Source organism: Phocoena sinus, chromosome 3, assembly GCF_008692025.1.
Source record: "Phocoena sinus isolate mPhoSin1 chromosome 3, mPhoSin1.pri, whole genome shotgun sequence".
Classification (NCBI taxonomy): domain Eukaryota; kingdom Metazoa; phylum Chordata; class Mammalia; order Artiodactyla; family Phocoenidae; genus Phocoena; species Phocoena sinus.
The window spans coordinates 167,712,972-167,737,534 of record NC_045765.1 but is presented as its reverse complement, the minus strand read 5'-3'; the positions used below and the strand labels follow the sequence as shown (position 1 = coordinate 167,737,534).

The window sequence follows — 24,563 nt, the reverse complement described above, 5'->3', positions numbered from 1 at the left end:
AGAAATCTAAATGAAAGTGAAGACAGCAGGTTACAGTTCTCCCTAGTTGACGGAGAACGTCAGAAGGAAAAAAGGCATCTGTGGACTGGTACCCAAGTCTATCCTACAGGCTGTGTTGTGCGTCATTATTTCTGAGGTCCATTTAGTTCTGTACTTTCCAGTGCACTGCCCGGTCCAGCAATGAGAGCCATTCCTAGTTTTGCTTCCCCCAAGTCCCCACCTACACCCACCACTATTCCTCATTAAGGCTCAAGAACTGGGAGATAGGTGGAGGTCATTTCCACCCCTAAAACTATGTTTAAATGTGTTAGCGTGAGGAGTCCCAGAAAAGTATTTTTCCCTCTATGTTGCTTGCATGTATTTTCTGTGTGATTATCTGAAAACTCAGCCAGCCCCTGAACTGCATAAAGAGGGTCTTACCTCCCACTCTCCAACAGTGAGAGGGACGGGAGATGGCTTTGTATATTTGGAGCATCTGGCCCCTTACCTGGGGATACACGTGGGACCTGAGTTCTGATTGATTGCATTGATGAAGCTACTGTAAGATCCTGACCTTGGAGTTAACATTTTACTCTCAGTTTACTTTTATAGGGTGATGGGTAAAAGGGAGGGATGTCATAGCAGTTTCCTAGGATTCCTGGAATGGTAAAGTAATAGGATGTTCACGAAGCAACATGAAAATTAAACACAGCCTGCACCAGCTTCTTATGCACTGTTGTCTATGTTGTACCACTTTTTTTTTTTTTTTTTTTTTTTTTTTTTTTTTAGCCATGCCGTGCAGCTTGTGAGATCTTAGTTCCACAACCAAGGATCGAACCCGGGCCCTGGCAGGGAAGGCTCAGAGTCTTAACCACTGGACTGCCAGAGAATTCCCTGTACCAGTTTTATTAACTGGTCAATATCCTGTCAGTGTAGTCAGTATGCGGGGAAATGAGTTTAAAAGTCACTGGGGACTTCCCCAGAGGTCCAGTGGTTAAGACTCTGTGCTTCCACTGCAGGGGGCATGGGTCCGATCCCTAGTCGGGGAACTAAGATCCTACATGCCGCACATGGTGTGGCCAAAAAAAGTCCCTAAAAGTCACTGGAGTTTGCACTGCTTATAAACATCTGCTCCCTGCAGTGACTTCAACTGTGCTATTAGACACAGCTGCCATGGGCTCAAAAAGGAACTTCATTTCTTAAAATCACTACTACTGAGACAGGAAAGTGACACTTGTTAGCTCACTTCATTCCCAGAGAGAAACTGGTAACCTCCTTATGGCTGTTGAGCTCAGATTTTTTCCAGCCACAGTTGGCTTGGTAGGAGGAAGGAGCCCTGAGTACAAGCATAGCCTTTCTGGAGAGTTCTCTGAGGTCCTAAGCCCTTCAGCCACTGGGACTGGAGATTCTGTCTCCTCATTTCCGCAGGAATCTGCCTTTCTTTTGCACATGGATCTGTCATTCTGTTAATGAAATCCACCAACCTGCATTTTCTTATCTTTTTCTCTAGCTTCCTTGCTCCATCCTCTTGTTTATCACTGTGTAGTTAATACGAAAAATCATAAGTACCATTTATGAAGTGCTTCCTGTATGTCAGGCTCTATGCCAGGTACATAAATATTTGACCTAGTGACCAAGACAGCCAGTAAGATGGGCACTGGCACCCCCTTTGGCTGATGGGGAGAGTAAGGTTTGGAGGGGCTTATCCTAGGCCCCAAGCTCACTAGAGCAGGGGAGTCATGATTCCAACCAGGGTTACTTACTCCAAAGCCCACCTGCGCTCTTTAGTTCTTTATCCATTTCTCTTATTATCTCATCAGTCCTCGAACCTTTTATGGAGAAACAGGAAAATCTCAAAGCATATTCAACTCCCAAGCAGAAACTGATGACTTGATATTTATACTTGATTAAATACAAGCTATGCCGCTTATGTGACATGGCAGCCAAGCATAATCAACTTCTCAAGTCTCGTTTACAGTTATACGTGTGGAATAATCATTTGTCAGCTATGCAGGATTACCCTGGGGAATCAAGTCGATTTCTCCTTGTATGCTGTACAAGAACCAAAAACAGAACCTTTAAGTTGACACGTAAAATTGACCACCACACCTGCCAACTAGGATGTGTGGGTGGTCATTGCCTAGAAGGTCATGTTGAGGATGGAGGGCCCAGCCAGCACAGCGAGAGCTTGGTGGGGCAGTGGGCCAAGTGTTTCCATCTGTCTTAATGTCTTTTTGATACAAAACCCCATGAAAGGAGGAATAAGGAGCACCTGCCAGAAAGTTATATGAAAGTATATTATTCATATGTCAGAGTAGCTTATAGAAATAAAGTTCCCTACTTCATTTTTATATCTCCCATGATTATTAATTTCTAGCATACTGTCTCATTCTGCAAATAATTACTAAAAAATACAAGTCATATATCCAATTATCCAATTGATCCCAGAAATATAAAGAAAATAGTATTAATATTCTGCTATTCATTTTATATTCGCTAGTTTGGTATAAAGTAAGAAATCTATATTCATTTGGAAGATTTTTTTCTTTTACAGAGTTCTTGAAATAAGGATTATTTTGCTTTCTTTTAATGCAGTCTGGGCTTGCAAATATATTTGAAGTGTGTGTGTGTGTGTGTGTGTGTGTGTGGTTGGTGTAGAACGTAGACAAGCACTAGAGATTCTGAAATTTGTTTGTGCACGAATTCTATGGCCTGTATGTATGTTGTTTTGTTATATTGTTTTCATCTGTTTGTTTGTTTTTTAATAGACCAGGCATTTGGAAAGACCTAAAGACCATGGGCTCAGTGTCTCTCTTTATATTTTTCATCACACTGCTTGTTCTGGGCAGACAGGTAAGAAGTCTGTTACTTCTGTAACTTCTCTAAAGTGCTGTATTAATAATACTTTGCTGACGTGCATTGCCATTGCTTTCATGCAAACAAATGTTGAAGCATCAGGATCACCTTATCACTTAAGAGAAAAGTAGGTAGCGCAAGGTGTGTGTGCTTGGCTATACACACAAGAAAAAGGCCTCTCATTTTTTTTTTTTTTTCCCCTAAGAGGCAAATTTTGTGAACAGTTGAAGTGTGAATCAATGAATTTCCTGTTAAGTCTCAAAATAAATGTGTAGGTTTCTGTAAGCCTACAATGTATTCCCTCAATAGCTGACACTAATTGGAAAAAAAAGTCCCCTTGCCTGGGGTTTTCATCTGCATTTCAAAACGTATAGCTTCTTTTTCTTTGAAGTGGGCATTAAATATCCCTGCTGTCACTTGCAATTATCCCTAGAAATATGGTCCCTTGTTCAAAACGTTTATTTTGTGATGCAAATGAAACATCCTCCTCGGGCTCTGTGCCCGCTTCTGGCCTCCCCGTGGAGCCTGTAGGTGCAGGACTTTTAAGGGGAATATTCTTTCTCTGCCTGCAAACAAGGACAATCACCCAAAGACTAAAGACTCATCCCACACCAGGTAGCTCTGCCTCAGCCAAAGTTTGTTTTAAGTTCTTTGATGGATAGCTTGAAACCAAGAAGTGATTTATGTGGAGATAACCAGGGAAGAGGCAATGCCAATTAAATTATATACACATCTCTAAACAGTTATCTGAGAGGCAAACTATCAGCTGGGGAGTTTGGGTCTGCCTTCCATTTCTCACCAGGAGGAAGCTGCTAATAATCGCACAGTCAGAGCAGAGACCAGATCTGTGACAGTCAGTCCAGCACCCGGGAATGCCATCCATCCTCTTCCATCTTCCCGGGGAAGTGCGAGGGGCATCCTTCCCTGGAGCTCCCAGTGCAGCTCTCACCAATCTCCCTAGAGCTACGCTGTGGTCCTGACGCAGAACTCAGAAGACCCCGGTCCCCCCATCACCCTCCCCACCTCTGTCCCCGGCACATGCTAGGTTCTGCATTCTTAGGCAGTTTCTCTTACTAGAATGATCACTCAGATTTCTTCACAGCAATATATTTTAATTACCTAGAATCAAATTGAATTCTCCCAACTTTTTTTATTGATCACTGAGATAATATACAGGCAATACCCCTACACAAATGTTGTCGAATCCCTGCTCACTGATCAGTTACTCCCTAAATGATTTAAATAAAGCATCAAAAGTATGCAGTATTATGGCCAAGCATTCATTTAACATGATAGCGCTGGTACCGGTTTCCTTTCGTGTCACTAGTGTAATGATAAGTAGTATGTACATCTAGAGGCCTAGAGAGTAGTAATCCCTGCAGGATTAATTGTGTTCACAGTTACTCTTTAACTAGAACCAAGGATATACCAAGGTGAGCCGGAAGGCTGACCTTCAGTCCAAACTCATTAAGTGAATGATTTACTGAGGTCCCAAGTCTTCTGGGATAACAAGAACTGTGAAGTCTGTGACACAGTGCCTCTGCACACCCTTCCGGAAATACAACTGTATTATAAACAAATGTCTGATATTTGAAATAAGGTTGTCAAGTGTTGTAAGAATCCATGGCCTCAGAGTTACCTCTTTTCTGAATATGTTTTAAATAATAGCACAGACTTTTTGCAACTTATTTTTGTTATCATTTGTCCTAATGGCTCCCCTGACCCATGACCATCATTTTTGAAACGATGGCAATGTACTTGCTTTCTAAGAAAATGACTATACTAAATATTGCTCTAGGCATCTCAGAAACCTTAGTGAAAACATAACACATCCTAGACAAGAGCGACAGTACAGTACCACTCTCTGTACTGAAATCTAGTTTGTGACAGAAACGCAAGCCAACTCAAGGGCCTCTTTTGACAAAGAAAGATCCCCTGTATTTCACCCAGGTTTAAAGGGCAGCCCCCTGCCATCAAGGGTCTGCATCCTAGGTGGGCTCATGCAGAGTATGGAACCGGGCAGTGGCAACCTAGTGCCTGAGAGTGAGGCCGAGGTCCTTGTGCACGAGAGTTGAGGATCCCAGAGAAAGTGGAACCACACGCTACCTGCGCCCCTGCCCAGAGACCACTTCTGTCCTCGCAGAAAGGTGTAAGCCCAGTTCCTCAGGTACTTTTCAGAACTAGACAGAGCACGGGACGCCCTCGAGGCTGTGGTAGGACGTGAAACACAGCAGACAGGCGCGCGGGGGTCCCAGACGCGGCCTGGACGCCCTCTCAAGACTCTTCCTGTTCTCTCTCCCATCACGCCAGAGCTCATGAAGACAAATTCCACATCTGAGTGGGATCTGGGCCCCTAAGCATTTGGGGAGTAGCCCCAGATGGAATCTGAGAGATGGGAGGTGATGTGAGGACTGGAGGTCATGGAGCAGGGCTGCTGTTTTAGTTGAAGTGTCACAAAGTCCTTAGAGCGCTTTCCCACCCTGAGTCAGGGTCCCGGAGGAAGCAGCTCTCCCCACCCCTGGCTGGATCTCCTCACGCAGCCTCCCCGGGCCTCTGTGTCAAATCTCCCTCTCTTTTCTCCTGTAAGGACATCAGTCATTGGATTTACAGCCCACCCTAAATCCAGGATGATCCTTAAGTTCATTACATCTGCCGAGACCCTATTTCCAGAGAAGTCACAGACACACAGATACCGGGGTTCGGACTTGGAACGATCTTTTGGGGGACATGATTAAGTCCATTACAACTGGTTTGGGATAAAAACATTTGTCTTCCTTTGAGGGACCGCACATGAGTTTTTAAGGTCCTTGCGCCTCAAGGCAAGGGTTCTGCAGCAGACTGCACTGGTTGGGGAGGTGAGGGGGAAAGATTTGTCAGAAGGTCACTCTCAGTCCAATGTAGCTGGTCCCAAAGTGCTCCGATTCCTTTAGTAGGAGACTTAAAGAATGCTTGCACGTGGTACAGTAGCAGTCCCTCAGAAAACCTGAGTGACTCTTCACGAGCTTTACGAAAGCCTTTCAAACTTACACGAATTGGGCTTGCTGCCTGCCTTAACTGGCTCCATGGCTTCATCTCATGTTTCATTTTTATCTGATCTTCGGTGTATACCTGTGTCTTCTTGATGCCATCACCGTAGATTGCTTCTGTTATTTTAGTTTAATACCGGCCACACCACTAGTTTATCCCCCCACAAAATATCTAAATAATCTGTTCTCCAAGGGAGAGGCCTTTTCCAGTACGTGCATAGCATGATTTCTATAAATACAGAATGTGGAAAATGTGTCAGTAATGTAAAACTTTAATATAAGCAAACTTTTAAACTATCTCTTTTGTGATCTTTTTAAAAAAATGTCTTGTTATATGAGCTAAAAATAAGTGCCTCCCCAGAGGAGGAGAATTTTTGAATATATCATACCTAGTTTGAAGCAAACCTAATTTCAGTGAATGATCATTGTTCTTTCAGGTTTCAAATGGTGAATTATTTTTTGAAATTGCACTCTGTGCCTGAGAGGCCATTCACGTGTGTTTTATTTTGCTTCCTGCTGTCATGGGTATAGCTAAGCAAACCAATAAAACACACTCCCTCCATTTAGTTCTTCTTTGCATGTATTTGTCAATAATTACTATCTGTGCTGAAATACACTCTCTATTAGGCCCTTCTGTTACAGGAAGATTCATTCAAGGCTATTTCATTATATTAAATTATATACATCAGAGCAGATACAAAATGATGACAAGCCAAAGAGACCCTGTGACAGTAAACGGGCCTCTATTTCTACAATGTTAATAACAGCTGATTTTTAAAAACATTGAATTTTAATACATTATAAAGCATGAACACATATGTTTTTTACTAGCAGGCACCATCTTAATTAAATTATATCAAAATGAACTTTTGTCTAAATATAATGTCATTCTCTCAGTATAGTGCAATCCCAAATGAAAAAACACATACTTTTCAATGTATACTTAATTACATAATTTGTGGTAGAGGAAAACTGATTTTCAGCTGTTAAAGGCAAACTGCCACAAATGAACACTATTATTTTTTAAATGCAAATCGTGAAACAATGCACTCTCTCTACTAAAATATTTTCCATTTTTCTTTTATTCATTATTTATATTCTATCACAGCTCTTTTCAAAAAATAATTCAAGCCACCATTTATTAACATGACTATGTAAGAAGCTTTCATGTCATTTTTGTCTTTCAAGGCTTCAGTATAGCTATTTTCTCTGTTTCTGAGGCTGGTTCTTTCCCAAATTTGCATTTTGGATATCCATGTTGGAGGGTGAAATGAGAGACATTTGAGGGCAACTGAGGGCTTGGTAGGGAGGGTGACAATTCCATTTGGGGGGGGTTCTTTTTTAGGTTTGTTTCATTCTTTTTATTTTCTCTTTAAAACCTCCACTCTCTGGCAGGACAAGATGCCTATTGTTTCTTTACCTCTGTGTCCTCTTGTAACAGAATGAATATTACTGTAGGTTAGACTTCTTATGGAAGAACAAGTTCAAAAAAGAGCGAGAGGAGATAGAAACCATGGAGAACTTGAACCGCGTACTGCTGGAGAACGTGCTCCCTGCACACGTGGCTGAGCACTTCCTGGCCAGGAGCCTGAAGAATGAGGTCAGAGAGACTGGGCTGAAGGGGAGAGGCTTGGCTGGTGGGGAGAGGCGGGGTTGATGGGGAGAGGCTGGGCTGATGGGGAGAGGTGGGGTTGATGGGGAGAGGCTGGGCTGATGGGGAGAGGTGGGACTGATGGGGAGGGGCGGGGCTGGTGAAGAGAGGCGGGGTTGATGGGGAGAGGCGGGGCTGCTAGCCAGGGAAGGGCGTGGGCTGGTGAGGGCCAAAATCTCCCAGCAGTGACCTGGAGGCCTGTGGCACTTCAAACATGTCAGTGTTCAAAATACTCGACATTGGCCTGAACGTTTCCATTTTCAAGAGTATATTGACTGGCCGTATAGAGATCAACTGAGAATAGTGAGTTAGACTCGCCTATGAACATCTTAGCATGAAGTTGATTCATTCTTCCTAGTTTTTCTTCCCCAATCATGTAAAGTTCTGAACGTACAATATGAGGCACTGGGGTTCCAAATATGTCACAAAAGGGGTCACCACCCTCTGCCTAGTGTGGGAGGATGCTTCCTTACCAGCGTGCCATCAAGGCCAAATCAAGAAGCAAAATCACACCATGCATCCCACACTCCACTGTTCCATGGCTCATGACTTCCCTGAGAGCCTTTTAAGGGTCTTAGAATTTCAAAAATATGAGATAGAATTTAGGAGTTAGCCACACAAGGACACATCAAAGACCTGAGACCATCCATTTGAATGGCTAGAAAAGGGAATTTTCGTGGAGCATCTAAAGGAATGGATATTTAACTAGAGTTGACGAGATTGGCATGTTGTTTCAATGCTGAAGTGGCTTATGAAATGAAATGGCATGAATTTTCTTTAATGTAACCAAATTACAAGAGTCAGCAGATGTATCTACAGTGGGACTCTGTTAATTTAAGAAACATGCATTTGAGCACCCACTGAGTGAATGACCTGTGTTTGGTGCTGTGGAGTTTCAGAGCTGTATGAGGTGCAATCCCCGTTCTCAGGAAATGTTCAGTGAGGATTGGGAATGGATGAGGGATCCGGAAACCTGTAGATGGATGAACTCGTTAATAGATAAGCTGAACTTTGATGACACTGATGGACAGAGCAGCCAAGTGAGAAGGCTTGGAACGGTATTTATCTGTGACATATTTAAAGTTGACATTGAGAAGAAAGCGCCAGGTGGTGGGCAGGGACTGGACCTTATCACTCTGGTCTTTCTGGAAGCATGCTAGGCATGGTGAGCCAGTCCAGGGGCCCCAGCAGGTCCCACCATTCACTTCTCTATGTCTTCTCCTGGTGTTTTCTTTCAGTAGGTTATTCAGCAACTTATTTACCTCTTGGTCACAGACAGTGAAATCATTACATCTATTAAAAAGGAACCATCTGTTTTCATTAGCAGTTTAAGAGCTTGTTTGTGTCTATATGTCTAGCTGTCAATTCAGGTTATAAATTCATCTGTTGCCCCTGCCCTGGGTCAGGCTGGTGCTGGGCCTGGTTACAGAGATGAACCGGCCCAGGAGGGGACAGAATCCTATTGTCTCCAAAGGTGCTAACTGCGTAAATGCAGGAGTCCAGAAAGTCCACCACTGTGAGCAAGTGACTTCTGAACCAGAAAAGAAAGTGCTAGAAACTGGCAGAGAGATGCAGGCTGTAGAGAGGGAGAAAAAGACCATTCCAGGCTTCAAGGGGCTGCTTCTGTCCAGATGACAGGACAGTGCTTCGTTCAAGACCTTAAAAGGCCCCGGGTTCAGCCCTACAGCACTTGGTGACCTCTTCTGCCCCCTCCTGACGTCTCCCTAGGCCAGACCAGGGGGATCGTCTGTTCTCTCTATTCATTCCTGTTTGCTTGACTTATTCTAAGCAGGCCTCTGAACACAGTTGCCCCTTTGGAAATCATAAGGAAAAGCAGATGGGGATGTAGAGTGAAACCCACAGGTGGACAGCATGGGCTTGAACCTTTGTCCCAACATTTTCTGTCACGGTAATGTGAGCTACTTCCTCAGCCTGAGCCCCGTCTCCCCATGAGTCAAAGGGGAATTGTGCACAATTCTTAGGTAGAGTGTGGGATGTTACATGTCACACTGAGCATCCATCCCTCCAGCTGAGGTGGGCATTTGATAGAGCAGGACCCGGAGTCCCACATCCATGCAGGTGGGACATAGCTGGTGGGCAGGCAGCACCAAAGCACCAATGGACTCATCCACTTACCGAGTGGCCCTACTGTGTGCCAGGCCAGTGACCCTTCTGCGACTAGCACGTCATGGGTGCTCCCAAGATGGGGGTGACATTTTCCTCCAAGTTTCCTCATCAGTGCTGCGAGTTTAAGAACACACACAGTGTCTTCTACAGCCTTCACCGCCCACGTGGGGTCCGTGAGGAAGGCTGCAGCGTCAGGGCAGCACCACCCGGTGGGCTTGAACCCTGGAACAGGCACCACCTCACTGCGCCAGCAGTTTGGGAACTTTTCCGAGACAAAGTAGGAATCAGCGCGTTTCGTTGAAATCAGCTCTGGATTCTGTTGCCTCATTTGTCAGATCAAGAAGGTGAATTCCTTGGGGGCCTCGTCCATGGCCACATCATGCCTGTGTGTGAATGGGAACCTGACTTAGGCGCTAAAATGATTTCCCCCGCAGACAGTCAGCACCCATTCACCAAGCTCCCAGCTTATTCCTTCATTCAGGAAACACACCCCTGACCCAGGCAGCCTCATTTTCCCATAGGAAAATGAACAAGAGCTCAGTTCCAAAGCTCTTCAAACGCTTACTGCCACGAACAGCTCCAGGTTCCCTTATTGCATATTAGAGGTCTCCGGTTTTCGCTTAAGAACCCCGATACCCTGGACGTCATTAGATTTGCACTTTCTAGCTGCTGACCTCACAATTCTCAGGAGGGAAGAGCGACACACACTGAATCTTAAATCGGGGGCATCAGACCGATGAGACCGTCCTTGAGACCATCTCTTCATTCTGCACAACTGTGGGCTGCAAAAGTCTCTGTATTTCATCAGACAACACAGAACTCCCCTGGGCTGTGACTTTCCAGATTTTACTGCCAGTTTTTGCTGGTTAGGTTAAATATTTGGGGAGGGGAGGGAGCTACTCAAGCAGCCACTGTAACTGTTGGAGATTAAAAAATTACAGCGGGCCCCATCGGGCAGCCTGAGGTCAGGGCAGCCTGACGTCTGCTCAGCGGGACAGAGATGCCGCCCAGTCGCTGCTCAAGATCAGACCGGTGGTGAAGGAGAGTCTGTTGCTCTGGTCCTCACAGGGAATCCTCAGTGCAGAAGAGAAGCCCCATAAAGGGTCTGAAGGAGAAGGACAGCCCCTAGGCCCCTGCCTAAAGGTTCTGAGGGCTCCCACCATGAGTCTCAGAAAGGACGGTTTTGTTTTTGGGTTTTTTTTCCAAAATGCTTATAACCAGGTTATTACCAAGAGACTCCTTTGAGTGCATGGCAGGCTTCTGCCCCATCCCTCTGACTTCCCGACAGGCTGGATGCCTACCTTCTGTCACAGTCAGCCCTTCCTGTCCCCTGGGCAAAAGAACCCACTTCGCTGACCTGGGGATGTGTCATCCTAAGCTTGTGATCCCAGGCCAGGCAGGCTGAGGTGTTTGACCTCCTCTGTTTAATAGCGTGGACATGGTCCAGGCTGCTGGCCCCCCTCACTGTCAGGGCCGTATTGATGCGCCCTGCATGCACGCGCGTGTGCACTCTTTATCTCTCTCTCTCTCTCTCTCTTTCACGCTCTTTTTGCCTATCTCTCTATCTTTCTCTCTCGCTCTCTCCCTCTCCCTCTCTCCCTCTCTCCCTCTCTCCCTCTCTCCCTCTCTCCCTCTCTCCCTCTCTCCCTCTCTCCCTCTCTCCCTCCCCCTGTCTCCTTCCCTAATTCCTCTGCGAGGGAAAGTTCTGCCCATCGTCAAACACGCGGATCCTGGAAGAGGATTATTTCTGGAGGATTCCAGACCCAAACTGGGCGTGACAGAGCACAGTCAACGCTGGGACAAGAAGGGTTCCTGGACTCTGGCCAGCTTTCCTGACCCACTGGGCCCTGCTTGGCCATTGAGAGCAAAGCGATTGTCCCGGGCCTGGCACTTCTTAGTTGTGGGACCTCGGGCTCCATCCTCACAGAGGCTATAACTAATTTCAAAAGCGATAATTCATGCGAAACTTTTAGAGCAGTGCCTGGCATTCAGGAAACACTTAATTTTAGTCATCTTTGAAGCAAATATCCCAAACTTATGCAAAACTTGAGAACACCGCCTCCTGGAACTTATCAATATGTGTCACGGGAGGCGCCTTCCCACAGCTTTTCAGGGCCTGACTAGCGTGGACAGCAAAACGCACATAATCGCTTTGCGCTGTACCCTCATCTGATGGCATCACCTCCCTCGCTCCTTCTCTGTGGTGTGGGCTGAGCACTCACAGCTTCTGAATGCAGAGGCTGGACCAGGGTTATTTTTAAAGCATGCGGTAGACAGGAGTGTGGCTTTCAGTCCCACAGTAATGGTTAATGTTCCATGGTTTTCTGGAACATTCCTTGGAAACATGACCTATGACCTTGGCCAGGACCCATGTTCACAAAGAGCCTTTTGATTCTCCTACCCGTCGCATGCACTTACAGAGGAAACTCGTTTTCCTTCAGAAATACAGAGTAAAGAATGATTTAATCACGATAATTCCGAAAAGATCTTTTATTTCTATTTAAAACTGTTCACTGCACCTGTGTCCCGGGCCTGTGGGCAGGGAGCTGCTGTGTCCACCTTTGCGAGCCCTCTTCTTCCTCCCTCAGGGCACTGGTTTTACTCAAAACATCCTCAAGCTTCTCCACCAGCTGCTGACTGTCCTGACCAGGTCCAGGCCCTCAAGCCGTTCAGACCCTGGTACAGAGATCTGTGGCCCAGACAGAGCCCACTGGTTTACAAAGCCTACTCTCCAGATGGCTGTGTTTTGGCAGGAACATGTCAGAAAGGTCCCTTGAACAGATGTCCCAGCCAGCTTTGGTCACTTGTTGAAAAGACTGCATTTTGTCGACCCTTTGCCGAGTCCCCGGTGGTCAGGGTTATGTGTGATTCTGAGCCACGCAGCCTCACTGCGGGAGAGCTGAGCCTTGATCAAAACAAGACACAGGTGTCAATGCGGGTACAGGGGAATTTGCCAGGCACACAAACGCTCCCCCTTCTCAGCTAACCTCCCAACACCCAGGCAGCTCCCTCAACGCATTCCTTACAGAGTCAGGCTAGAAAGCCACAGGTTTTCAGAGATGCTTTTGTGCTCGCCTGAATAAATTAGGTGTTAGCTGACAACTGGGGACGGAGGGGGGATGTGAAAGGTGGGAGGATCACTATGGCCTCCTCACTATGGCCTGAGTCAGCAGGAGAAAGCGCTGGTCCCGGAGTTTGGAGCCCCAAGCTAGTGGCAAGTTCCAGCAACTTCCTAGGGCACACCAAGCAGACGTCTCCACACCTGGGTGCAAGCAGCACCAACCACACTTTGTTTTCCTGTCCTTGTATTTGCACTCTCTCTCCAACTAGACTCGAAGCTCCTTAGAGCAGGGCTTGCGTTGTCCGTCTCTGTGACCCCATTACCTGCTATGAAGCCTGGCACCTGGCAGGCCCTCATGGGGGGCTGTGCGTGCCTGTGTGTCTATGTAACAGCACGCTAAAGTGAATGTCAGCCCATGAGCCCAAGAGACAGTAGGTGTCATATTCCAAAAGGGGTGCTAAAGAGTGTGCAGAATTTACAAATGCAAGAGCTACACAGCTCTCGATCCTTCACTCTCAGGGACACGAGGGCTGAGAGAGCAGAGGTTGGACAAGGGATTTGGGACAGAATATAGTGAGAAGCGAGCCCCCTCCTAAAGGGACATGGGGAATCCTCCCTTTACGTCTTGCCTCATAAATAGACCATAGCCACTCAGCTTGGGATGTGTACCTACAACTTGGGCCCCTATGTGGTCCTGGGGCAGCAACTCCATCTGGGGGACACAGATGACATGTAGTTTCCTGAATGCAGAGGGCAGGGGCTTATTGGAGTGTCTGGCCCAAGAGAGTTGGGGGCTGCAGGTGGGGATGTAATGGGACTGTGAGGGTTTGGGAGGGCAAAGCCTGCTGAATGTTTCCAGGGACCAAGCCAGAGAAAAACAGTTGGCATGGGGTCATTTTAGATCCTGTTTTGAAAAGCTGCTTGGAGTGGGGAATGGGCCCCAGGAGAGAAGCTAGAAGACTAACCAGAAAGCCCGGGGCAGAGAGAGTAGTCACAAGTAGGAGCGGAGTGTGTGGTCCAGATCAAGAGAACCTTGGCAGGATGTCCCATGTTGGGGGGAAGTGACGGAGAGTCTTCAGATAACCCATGAAAATGTCCACCAGGTTTAAGTTCCCTGGGAGCGTGATGTAGTTAATGGAACGCGTCCCTCCTCCAACAGACCCTTCTTTCTTCCCCTGTTCTCCACCCCTGGGTGCTTTGGAAAACCTGGCTAGGCAGCTGGGGAGGGTCAGACCAGAAGCATGAGGAGGAGAGAGAGAGTAGAAGCCAACCGTGCCCCCTTCCCACCCTGCAGACACTCCTCCATCACCCAGCAGGCCCACACTGGGGAAGGAGAAAAGCCACACATTCCACTGGGGTCTGAGTTCTGACTTCTCGTTAGATTGGACACTTAAATTATTGATGAGAGGACTCCTGTTACCTGAGAATGACAAGAAGAGTCATGGGGTTGTCCCAAGTTTTCATCCAGAGTTGGGAAAGAACTGAAGTCCCGCTCAATAAACTGCAAAGGACAGTGTGCACAGAAATACAGCTGCTTTGTGATGATTCTGCCATAACTTGAGCTTGTTTTGCAGAATGGCTACATGTGAGTGAATGTTGAAATGGCATCTAAGTTTCCACTTCTAAAGCTCAGCGAGATTCTTGTTGGCATCTATGTTCTGGACAAGGGTCACCCGTGCTAGACCCTGAATTCCAAAATCTCCTCCAAGGCTTCCTACCTGCCCTACCCTCACCCCAGATCCTCTGGAAGTATAAGATAAGCTCGGGTCATCAGCCAATCAGCTTGTGGTTCTCTCTGGCCCCAAGCGCAACCCAAAGACCTGAGGGAACCTCTCATGAGTTTAGGGTATGGCTCTAAGCCCTGCATGTTTCATTAGCTCTAGTGAATTTGTAAAGCTTCCCATTTGTCAAGTTTCCCTGATTCTCAAGCGTAGCCCTGTGGAAGCCCTGAGCCAGGAACTAGGGGGTCAGAAATCCCCACTCACCCTTGGTGTTTCCTCAAAGCTCCAAGTGACCCATTTGTCAAAGAGGGTGGGTGAGCATTTTGCAGTCCAAGGCCCCAGTAGCACTCATGGCCTGTGGAGTGCCAGACCAGGACTCCAGAGATTAGTCCTGGTCCCTAAGTCAGTGGGAGCCTTGGTGTGTCACCAAACTCCCCTGACTTAACAATTCCTCATTTGTCCCGTGATTCTTAATCAAGGCTGCACAGCAGGAAAACTCATAGAGTTTTACAAAAAGATGCACATGCTTGGAGCCCACTCCAGGGGCAAGGTTCAGTTGGTCATTGGGCAGCCCAGGTGTCACCTTCTTGAAAGTCCCATTGGTGACTCTCCCAGGCATTCCTGTTTGAAAACCATGGAATTAAATGACCCATCAGACCTCTTCCAGCTCCAACAACCTAGGTGTCCTGGGGCAAGAGTTCAGAGGACAATTTTGAGTGTCAACCTGAAGATGTTTTATTAGACTCCAAACAAGTGTGGTTAAAATCAGCCCTCATATCCAAACTTTCAGTCAGTTCAGTCTTGCATTTCCTTATCTCCCATCCCCAGATACCCTTAAAGACCCTAGGGGAAAGGAGAAAGGCAAAGTGACATGACCTACAAGTGATACGAGACCCCATGCTGCCCCAAGTCCAGGCAGCACCCTCTCTGGTCATCCAGGAAATGCAGGGTAAAGTATAAAGTGTAGCATTTATAAGAGTGACCTCTGCATCAGACTTGGTAACTGTGACCTTGGGAAAGTATTGTAACTGTTCTGTGCCTCAGTTTCCTCATCTGTAGATTGAGAATAAAAATACCAGCTTCCTAAGATTGTAGTCAGGGGCAAGTTAATGCTGGTGGAGAGTTCAGAGGGGTGGGCATCCTGGCATGCAGTGGGCACTCAGTCAGTGCTGGTGATTATTGTGTGTATTCTTGTCATCATCATCATTCCCCAGATGGTCACTCTGGCTGATGTCAGCAGACAGTGGAGAAATGCAGGGTACAGAAAATATATCCTTGCCTTGCTAGATGTACCCCTTTTCCTTAAGAGTAGAGAAGTCAGTGGAGTTTATACTACTTTTATGAAACTGCCCTTTTTAACTAGAAGAGGCTTCTAGGGGCTTTTCTCTCCCCTGTTACCCTGACACCCTGGCTGGGTCAGCATTACTGGAACCTAAGCTTGGCAATCATACATTCCACAGGTCGTCTTCTGAGGATATGAGTGTTCACAAAAACAACTTTTCAGAGAGGGGAAGTACAGGTCTGCGCAAAGAACCAAGTCAACCGTATTGGGAGCAGAATACAAAAGAAAAACCTTGATTCTATTTCTATTGTTCATGTATTTTATAGAGATTGTAAGGCAGTAGCAGAAGGCACTACCAGGTGGTTGGCCCTAAGAACAGGAAGATGACACAAGTCTGTCTTTCCCAGGAAGTGGTTGTGACCTGCCGTGGGTTGCCATTGCCCCGATGTGTGTGTCATGAGACGTCAGCGGAGGAAGAATGGTTTTTCTGAGAGGCCACCAAACCTTGGAGTTATGGTGCTGTTGAAGTGCTCACTCCCTGCTAAGGGATTCATCTGAGTGCCGCAGAGAGCAGAGCACACTGGTAACATCCACGTAGGGTAGATTCTTTCCATCCGCCAGGCACACAGGAAACATCAGCCGCTAGCTTTCTTTCCTCCACTCAGAGGTCGCCATCTTGTGTGACAGAACTCTCCTCACATTTTCTGGTGGAGGGAGTGTTTCCCGTGATGCAGCATGCCCACATTGGCGCCTGGCCATTCTGCCCGGGACAGGCCATCCAAGGGCCCTGATGCACCAGCACCAGTGAGAGAGCAGATCTTCCCGCCCAGGACCAGCCCCCATGCCCACATAATAACGCTTCCTTTAAGAAATCTCCACTGAACTTGAAGGTTTCACTATATGCTGGGGAAAATTATGTGTGGAAACACCTTGAAATTGTATTTACAAGACATTGTAATTTTCCTCTCTGAAAGTTTAGACTTTTAGTTTAGACTCTAGTCTATTTAAAAATAAAAGGAAATCCCGAACAAATATTTCTGGTGTCTAATACAATAGAATAAGTAGCCTGAGGAATTTCGCTAGTTCTCTCTGGTGTAATTCAGAAGTAACATGATGAGTTTCATCTACTCCTTTCAGGACAGGCTGAAGAGGAAAATTCATGAAGCCTCCAATCCAAAGAATGTAGCCATAATGAGTCACTTTAGGACAATATAGTAGCTTGGGAAATCGTTTTGTTTCCCTTTAGTTGTTAAAAGAATGTTATTGTTGTTTTTTCCTAAGTGAGAAGTCTATAGTCTCTTGTCATTGTCTACGATAGAGATGGCAGAGAGGAGTAACCGGAAGGGCACCTCATACTAACTGGTAGTGACAGTGGGAGTGCGGTGTTGACGATTCTCAGCCTGCATCCAGCTCACTAGAAGCCTTCACCTGTGATCAATGGCCAGTGCCTAAAATGGGCCTGGGACCAGGGTGGAGCAGGTGGAGTGGACCCTAGGTGATTTCTTTACCAGTCTTAACGTAAAGAAACACTTCCATTAGGAGCATGTTTGCTTAAAAGGTTTCCTAGTGCTCAGCTCTTCCTTTTCTCCTGGGCAGGATTTATACCACCAGTCCTATGACTGTGTCTGCGTCATGTTTGCCTCCATTCCGGATTTCAAAGAATTCTATACAGAATCGGATGTGAACAAGGAGGGCTTGGAATGCCTTCGGCTCCTAAACGAGATCATTGCCGACTTTGACGATGTACGTACTTACCCTTGATGGGCAGGGCTGGCCCCAGTCCCATCCTTTGGTGTTCCTCTGGACTGGCACATTTGAAGTTAGTCCAACATCATGGCATATCTTAAAACTTGTCCTTTGACAAAATTTCTGGTCATTGGCATTAAGCTTTTTTGCTCTATTTAGGTCACTGACTAATTTTGGTGAGGCAAACACATATTATTTTTAAAGCTAATATGATTTCTATAAACAACTACCAAAATCTGTTCCATAAAATATCTCTCCAGCATGCCCATGAATTTTCTTGAAAGGCTTGAACTCCAAGGAAAATACTTGCCCATCTCTTTATACATAAAAAAGATAGTAGATTATTTGCATGTGTGCCTGTGCAAACTCCAAGGTCTATGTCAGATATCAATTTGAAGTGTACATGGATGGCATGCTTTATTATTGAAAAAGCAATATGAATGTGGTAGAATATATTTTAGAAGGGACAAAGTGTACATCTTAGGTATTGGAATAGGTGTCAATTTTCAATTTTCTGCCTACAAAGGAAACAATGCACTTTGTTTTCTAGTAAGAACAAACAGACCTCTGGTTTGAAAGATATTGTTGTTATACCATTTTTAACAATATTTTGCAAATATAGGAAAATTGACATCAGTGAACATAGGTTCATCATGATTGATGGAATTTTGAAACACAGTGATGAAATTATATAATATGATGGTTTCAGGCCAACCTTCTAAATGTCTTGTGGGACCTGTGCATTTCTCTGCTACCACCACTGTCACCATGAGGTTGAATCAAGACTCATGGTGAAGTAATGACAAGTAGAGATTTTCACTGTTGTGCAGGGTTCACAGTGAAAAATGTTGGCACATTTCCTCCAGCTGCCCCTCGGTAAAATAAATGCTCTCTAGCACTAGTGACCATTCTTTCAGGTTGGATTGCTCATGGAGATGTGATCATGGGATTTGCTCACTTATCTTAGATTCTCTGACATGTGATCTTGAGCGAATCTCCTCTGAAAGCAGGAGTACCAAGGAAGGGTCTAGAAGATGTTCCCAGTCTTCTGTTCGTACCTTTGTCCTGCTGAGCAGATACGGAACCTTCCAGAGTTTCCTTCATTTGCTCTCTCCATCCAGTCTTTCCCTTTCCTACAGCTTCTTATTTTTACCTTTCCTCCATCCCACCCCAAGGTCTAACGTAGTAGATGAGGAGGACCCCAGTAGGAAACTGATTACTGGTGCCAGAAACTGGGGCAAAGAATATTACGGTCAGGGCTGATGAGAGGGGCCATTTATTCCCTCCACTCCAGGTTTTCAGAGGGCAAAAGTCAATCCTCAGCACTACAGTTGATCAGAATTCACCCTCACCATGCAGGGAAGACCTCACTCTCTGAATCATGATTTTATATTTAGACCTTTCAAACACAGAGTGGGGAAGTTTATTTGAGGCCATTATCACTCACATCATAATTTATCCCGTTTCCTTCACTAGCAAATTCTAAGAGGTAATTCATGTTAGCTGGAAGTAAATCGTTATACTGCATATCTTTCCAAGGACATGCCCTTTGTGAGATGCGTGAATGTTCTTTCCCCACGATGCCCAAGGTCGAAGGGTGAATAATCCGTATCATGTTCCTGTGACTGAACTAGGATTGGAGAATGTCTCTAGAAAATGCTTGGCCTGGGGTCAGCAGCCGACTGAGTAACTGTGTGATTGTCATTGCCCCCCAGCTGCTGTCCAAGCCAAAGTTCAGTGGAGTTGAAAAGATCAAGACCATCGGCAGCACGTACATGGCGGCGACGGGTCTGAGTGCCGTGCCCAGCCAGGAGCACGCCCAGGTACACACGTGTCAGCCACACCCAGCACACGTGAGCCTCAGCTCTGCCCACAGGTCATCCTGGGACCAAAACAGTGACCCATACACTGAATTGCAGGCACAACCCAGACCTCAGTGATTAAGGTCTCATGAGAAAAGATGAGAATTCTGGAGGCTTCTGAGGGTCTGTTCACAAAACTTCTTTCTCTGGCAGACAAGGTAGAAAAAAAACCACCAGTCTGGTAGCTGCCTGATACCAGATAAATAGACAAGAAAGTTGATTAGAGCTGTTTATTTAAAGGTGACTCATTATGGGAGGGCTCCTGGTCTTTTGATTTAAAACAACGTGGTCAAAAACATGCTGACCACCCAGAAATTTGGTTGAAAAGGTGATTTGGTCAAAATTGAGTATCTTCAATCAACTAGGGTTTTTGAGGGGGGTTTTCTGTTATGTTGTGTTTTATTTCTGTGTGTGTGTGTGTGTGTAGATATACTTTGTTTTTGTTTCTCTTTTGGCCATGCCGTGTGGCACGTGGGATCTTAGTTCCCCGACCAGGGATCAAACCCGTGCCCTCTGAATTGGGAGCACAGAGTCTTAACCACTGGACCACCAGGAAAGTCCCTAGATATGGTTTGTTAACTTGTGGGTCAATAACAAGACCCCTTTCCCGTCAGGACAGTGGGCTCCCTGACGTGCACTGGCTTGTTTGACGCAAGGCAGAGGTGGTGGGTGCAGCACAGAGGGATGAAACTTACCAGAGCACAGCTTGCTGGAGGTGGTTGGATTCCCCCAAGGAGAGGAAGAGCTCAGCCATTCCCCGACCCCCGTGTGTCTAGCTTCCCTCCAACCCCACCACCTCCCACAGGCAACCAAGAGAGGGACAGAGGGGCAGCAGCTTGCTCAGACAGAGTCCACCCTCCGGAGCATCAGGAGAGGGTCCTCTTCTCTCTTAACATTCGTGAGCAGAGACGAAAACATGAAACGTCGGACTCAAGATTAACCCTAGCATTTTTCTGAGTGAGTGGGGTAATATATGCCCCTTCTACTCAGGTGTTGCTTCCAGATTATTATTTTTTTCATGGGTATGAATTACTTTAGTAATAAGGAAAAGTAAAACAAACAAGCAATAAAAGAAAACTTAGAAGAATCGTAAGTTTTGAGAAGTACCGTTCCAAGCAATCTTGACGCCTGACACAAAAGGAAAAATGGACACCCCTGTTTACGTGGTGCTGTGTATCTTTCAGGGTTGGGTTTTTATTGCCAGAACATTCAAGTGTTGAAAAACTATTGGAAAATTGGACAATAAAGGTATTAAAATGTACAACATTGTTTTAATTCTAAATATCTTATTTTTACCCAAGACAGAACTAATTAGATTTTTACTGTCCTGGCTTTAATGGAAGAAAACTTAATCCTTTTCAGCATCTTTAATGTTCTGAAAAAAATTAACCATTAAAAATAACATAAAATTATGTACACAGGGACAGACATTTTTCCTGTTGCCTCGGGCTCTAAGACGCCCAGCACAGCACTGTCAGAAACTGATTAGTGAGCTCAGCTGCCATAGTGAAGGCTGGGCAGCTTCAACAACAGAGAATTATTTTCTCACAGCTCTGGAGGCTGGAAGTCCCAGATCAAGGTCCTGCGGGATGCGGTTCATGTGAGGGCTGTCTTTCTGGCTTGTTGCTGGCTGCCCTTTTGCTATGTCCTCACAAAGCAGAGAGAGAGCCATCTCGTGGGTATGGCTTCCAGATATGAATTTGAGGGGAATCTGTGCAGTCCACAGCCCCTATCTTTCTTTAAATTTCAGTGTTTTACTTCTTTCTGGATTTGTCTGCATTAATTTTGATTTTCTAAACATTGCACTAGGATATTATTTCTCATGATGGTTGAGTTTTTCAGTGCCCCCTTAAGTTTTGCAGCTGAGGTGAGTGCCTCACTCTTCTCACCCTAATCCCAGCCCCAATTCTGAGGCCTCTCAGCTGACCTCCTCTTGTGGCCCATTTAGGGCACTTGACAAAATCACACCTGCTCCAGAACTTAGCTAGCAACAGCCACTTACGGAACCCTTGGCAGGGATGCTCAGAGGTGCATGAAGACCCATTCAGCATTCAGCGTCTGTGCCGGGCCCATCCTCCATCACCCCTCCATCATCATTCCTCCATCATACCTCGATCATCCCTCCTTCATCCCTCCATCATCCCTCCATCACCCCTCCATGATCCCTCCTCCATCCCACAATCACCCTCCATCATCCCTCCATCACCCCTTCATCACTCCTCCATGACTCCTCCATCATCCTACCATCATCCCTCCATCACCCCTTCATCACTCCTCCATGACTCCTCCATCATCCTACCATCATCCCTCCATCACCGCTCCAACATTCTTCCATCATTCATCCATCACCCCTCCTTCATCCCTCCATCATCCCTCCATCATCCCTCCTTCATCCCTCCATCACCCAACATCACTCCTCCATCATTCCTACATCATTCCTCCATCATCCCTCCTTCATCCTTCTATCATCCCTCCATCATCCCTTCTTCATCCCTCCATCATCCCTCCTTCATCCCTCCTTCATCCCTCCTTCATCCCTCCATCACCCCTCCATCACTCCTCCATCATTCCTCCAACATCTCTTCTTCATCCCTCCATCAGCCCTCCATCACTCCTCTATCATTCCTCCATCATCCTTCCTTCAGCCCTCCATCATCCCTCCTTCATCCTTCCATCATCCCTCCATCATCCCTACAGCCAGGCTCCCTGGTCTCGACTCTGTCACCACCAGACCCTGGTCTCCTGGATCTTCAACAAATGTCTTCAGGCCTCTCCTCCCCCTTCCCATAGGCACAATTTTTGGATGGCTTGTCCTTATCTACTGCCTTTATTTTTCACCTTCTCCTTCTGTGCTAACCCTCACCAATGCGGATGTCAGAAATTCCACTCCAAAAGATCAGGAAGTACTTCGAAATTCCAAAATCCAAGTCGGATTTGCATTCCCCAAGCAATCATTCTCTGTGTCCTGTCTGTGGCCTCTGATATCGCCAGCCATCACCTTCACCCAGAAGTCCTCTTCTCCCTCAGCTTCTGGTTTCTTCTCTTTAGTGAATCCTGCCTGAGGTCTTCCTCTGTGGACATTTCCATGTTCTTTCCCCAACCCTTCCCCTCCATCAGGGATCTCAGCTAAGACTTGCTCCACCAGCCTGTATATCCGACCGCTGACAAAACCATCATCCACCTTCCTGACCATTAGGCCAAGCTTGGAGCTCACGTTTCCAGCTTTCCACAGACACCCAGCTTGCTCACAGCACCCTCACCTTCCTCTTGTCCTCCGTACTCCCAGAACAGGGCCTCCACCATCTGCCTCCATGTCCCTGCTCTGACCCATCCCCTACCTCTCCCTACAGCTCCCTCATCAGCCCTCAGACGTGCACTGTGCGTCTGTGAAGACAAGCACCAAGTGCTACTCATACACCCTCCAGGAGGGGTGCACCCACCAGCTGCATCAGAGGCCCTGTGGTGGGTGCTATACATGGTCTCCAGACACCCGAGTGAGGGGCTGGAAATCTCCATTTCCACAGGTGATTCTGATGCACAGGAAGACACCCTGTGTTCAGATCTCACCCATCAGCCGTGCCAAGGCTCCCGCTTTCATAGGAGCCTCTCCTGCACCCTGACCTGCTTTGGCCTCACCTGACCCTCTGTGTCTAGATCCTATTTCCTTTCCTCCCACGTGCTGCATATCATTTCCTGCTTTTGTTTAGACGTGTGTTTCTTGTCCAGCATCCAAATTATAGCAGGGGCCGTGTCTTATGTGGTGTTCCCCAAAGTCCCAGAAGGGGGCGCTGAACAGAGCGATTGCCCATGTCTGTTCAATGAGTGATGGAGCAGCGCGTGGCCACCCTGCTTCCCAGCCCAGCCTCTCGCTTCCTTCCCGCCATTTTACAATCCTACTCCTCCCCGTGCAAACGTGCTCTTTTTTTTCTCCTACCATTTTTGAAAACTTAATAAATGCCTCCTGAGTCTTTACTTTTAACAAGCCTAAGAGGCACCCCAACCCGAGCCCATTTTACAGATGGAGAAACTGAGGCACAGCAGTGCAGTAACTTGCCCAAGGTCATAGAACAGGGCTATAGAACAGGGCTGCAGACCCGGGCACTCTGGGTGCAAGGCTCACCTCCCTCCGCCCACAGCTCTCGTGCTGCTTCACCCCCTCCTCTTCTTCCCCAGTCCCCCACCATGTTGGCTTCTGCACCCACACGTTTGTACGCACACCATTCACCCAAGCACTCCTTCCACGGGTGCCCCATCCCTCCTGCCCTCATCACTGGCAGCCACAAAATCTGCCTTCTCAGCTACCCTTGAGCTGCATCCTGACAGCCACCACTGTTAATACATGAGTATTTACCTTCACGGTAGAGTGGAAGGAGCGTGGCTTTCACGTGAGACTGCTCAGTCCTTGCCATGGCAGCTAAGCTTTCTGCACATTAGTGTCCTTTTGTATATAGTGGGGATCCCACTCATTTCCTGAGGCTGTGGGGAAGACATTAATATGCAAAATGCTCCACGGGCAGAGTGGGTAAGAAAAATGATAATAGTGGTAATAATACAGTTGTGGTTTGTACACTGTTTCACGTATGGATACCATCGCTTCCTCCCGCAGAATAGGTAAAAGGGTTTGGGGACACAAATGAAATATGGCATCAGGTCCATGTAGGGAGCTTTTACTCAATACGAGCTATTTTTATTTAGAACATTTAATTAGAATCTTGGTAAGATCATCCTAGAAATATTTTGAAATTCAGTGAAAATCTGAAAGGAAAGTTCATTATGTTTGATTGGGGGCATAGCATGCTTGAGAAATAATAATATGGATGTAGTCTTTATGAAAAAATGAATGTCCCTTTTGCCTTTTGCAGCCTACCTACTTATCTCTCTAGTTAAAACCAAAAAACTTTCCATTTATTGTTTACAAACAAAAAATGTTCTATTTATTATTTAGCCAAATATTTAGTTTGGCAACAAACATATTCAACACAGCCAGATATTTAGTTTGGCAAAATATATTGGGTTTCTCAAGGATGCATGTGTTTTTCTTAAATCCAAAAAGAGGCAGAGCTGTCTAGATAGAAGCAGCCTTTTGAAAGTCAGCTTTTATTTGTAATTACCTCCACATTTTCTACATGCCGGCACAGGCTACTTACCCACCAGGAAAAAGAATGCACAGGGGTCTATCAGCACCTACTCAGAGCAGGGCTTTCTATCTACCTTTGTTTTGCTTCATTTGTGTTAACTTAAGTGAAACAACA

General features: G+C 46.3%; 1 protein-coding gene across 1 annotated transcript in view; it reads left to right on the top strand.

Moving 5' to 3' along the window:
- Positions 1-24,563, top strand: part of ADCY2 (adenylate cyclase 2) — a 455,891-nt gene that overhangs the window by 414,694 nt on the left and 16,634 nt on the right. Inside the window, exons 19-22 of the mRNA XM_032629124.1 lie at positions 2,748-2,832; positions 7,303-7,461; positions 17,300-17,446; positions 19,165-19,272. Coding sequence (XP_032485015.1) covers positions 2,748-2,832; positions 7,303-7,461; positions 17,300-17,446; positions 19,165-19,272 — 499 coding nt within the window. The remainder of the gene's footprint in view (positions 1-2,747; positions 2,833-7,302; positions 7,462-17,299; positions 17,447-19,164; positions 19,273-24,563) is intronic.